Source organism: Copadichromis virginalis, linkage group LG7, assembly GCF_057382275.1.
Source record: "Copadichromis virginalis isolate Kocher_CV1m ecotype Utaka linkage group LG7, C_Virginalis_male_GT1.1, whole genome shotgun sequence".
In the NCBI taxonomy this organism is placed as follows: Eukaryota; Metazoa; Chordata; class Actinopteri; order Cichliformes; family Cichlidae; genus Copadichromis; species Copadichromis virginalis.
This window is the reverse complement of record NC_140624.1, coordinates 69,923,559-69,925,037: the sequence shown is the minus strand read 5'-3', so window position 1 is coordinate 69,925,037 and position 1,479 is coordinate 69,923,559. Positions and strand designations below refer to the sequence as shown.

The following is a 1,479-nucleotide window of genomic DNA, read 5'->3' as shown; positions in this document are numbered from 1 at the left end:
GGCAACGCTGGGCCTCCGCTGGCGGCAGGATTTGGACGCGTCCTCCTGCAGAGCGGCATCCTTCCTCTTAAAGTGACGGCGAAAAAAAGTGTCCATTATGGACACTGCAGTGAGGCCGACGTCTGAGAGGCTTCTTGGTGGCTGTTGGACGTAAAGAGCAGTTAGCATGAAGCGCAGAGCGGTGTGGACTATGAGAGGAAAGGCGCTGCTTTGCCTGCAGGGTCGTGCAAACGCTTCAGGAAGTGACGGAAAATAAAGACGAGTCGTTTTTTACCAAATAAAGTCAAAGTGGAGCTCAGACTCATCGGGCAGGAGGCTAGCTTCATCTTCATCACATGCAGCATCCAGACCTCTGGGTGGAGAGGCCAACATCCGAGGGCGTGGCCACTCCAGCACCGTCTTCTCTGGGTGACTGCAGCGTGTCGTATTTCTCGGTCGGAGCTGTGGTTGTGTTTTCTGCATCTTGATCTGGAACATGATGAGCTGGCACCAGTCGATGCTTTCTGAGAACGAGCTCACGTTCAAACGTTGCGCGGCGTCCTCAGGTAACGCGCGGCGAACCCCGATAACCCCTCACAGGTCACAGGTCAGGCAGGTTACGTTTTAGCCGCATGACTTTTATATATTTGCTAATAAAGTTTTCCTGCTGAAAGCTTTTCGGTTTGGTGGCAGACATGTCAGGCCTGAGGCGGGTTGTCAGCGATGAGCGTTGCAGCGACTGAAATGTTTCCTACACAAACGACATTTCACCTGATCTGTTGGAACGGCCTCGTTAATGAGCCAACAGGCTAAGTTTCACCCGATGAATCTTCTGTGATCATCTTCTTGGTTCCGATGTGTTATGATAACACCGGGTTGATGACGATCCTGACCGATTTTTCTTTCTCCTGTTCAAACATTGAGGACCGATGGACGGTTTCCTCCCACTTTCATCAGTGTTTTTGGTTGGGTGTTGCAGGAGCCGGGGATCGAACTCCGACCGACCTGAGTGTGGCTGTTTTGGGCTTCTTCTGCAGGACGAGTCTGAGGCCTCCTGCCAGTGTTCAGTGGTTTAGAAGCCGCCACAGTGCCTGAAGCCTTTGCACAGACCGGCTGCTGGACCATCCGGCTATGAATGACATTCACACAAATATCCATCTGCACATGAAAACTCAGGCGCTGATTTTCTGGAAGCTTTCCAGTCTACTGACCAATCACATGTGACCATGTAGACCACAGCATCTTCAGTTTGGGGTCCCACAGGGCTCATTTCTAGGGCCTCTGACTTTTTCATTGTATTTACAGCCTTTGGCAGCCGTCCTTAGAAGGCATGGAACAACCTTCCACTGTTATGCTGATTCAAGCAAAACAGAGGTGATTGTTTTTGGTCGTTTTTTGGTTGTGATCCCTCCTCTTTTGATTTGGGACCCCTGGCAGAGTATTTTAAACTTGTTGAAACTAACTTTGGTTTTAAGGTGGACTGATTTTAAATTGGACCTG

The 1,479-nt window shown here is 50.3% G+C and overlaps 1 protein-coding gene across 1 annotated transcript in view; it reads right to left on the bottom strand.

Moving 5' to 3' along the window:
- dgkzb (diacylglycerol kinase, zeta b) overlaps positions 1–276 on the bottom strand; it is a 20,907-nt gene extending 20,631 nt beyond the window's left edge. Inside the window, exon 1 of the mRNA XM_085465022.1 lies at positions 1–276. This exon is cut by the window's left edge and continues 920 nt beyond it. Coding sequence (XP_085321148.1) covers positions 1–168 — 168 coding nt within the window. The 5' untranslated portion in view covers positions 169–276.
- Between the last annotated feature and the right edge of the window lie 1,203 nt (positions 277–1,479).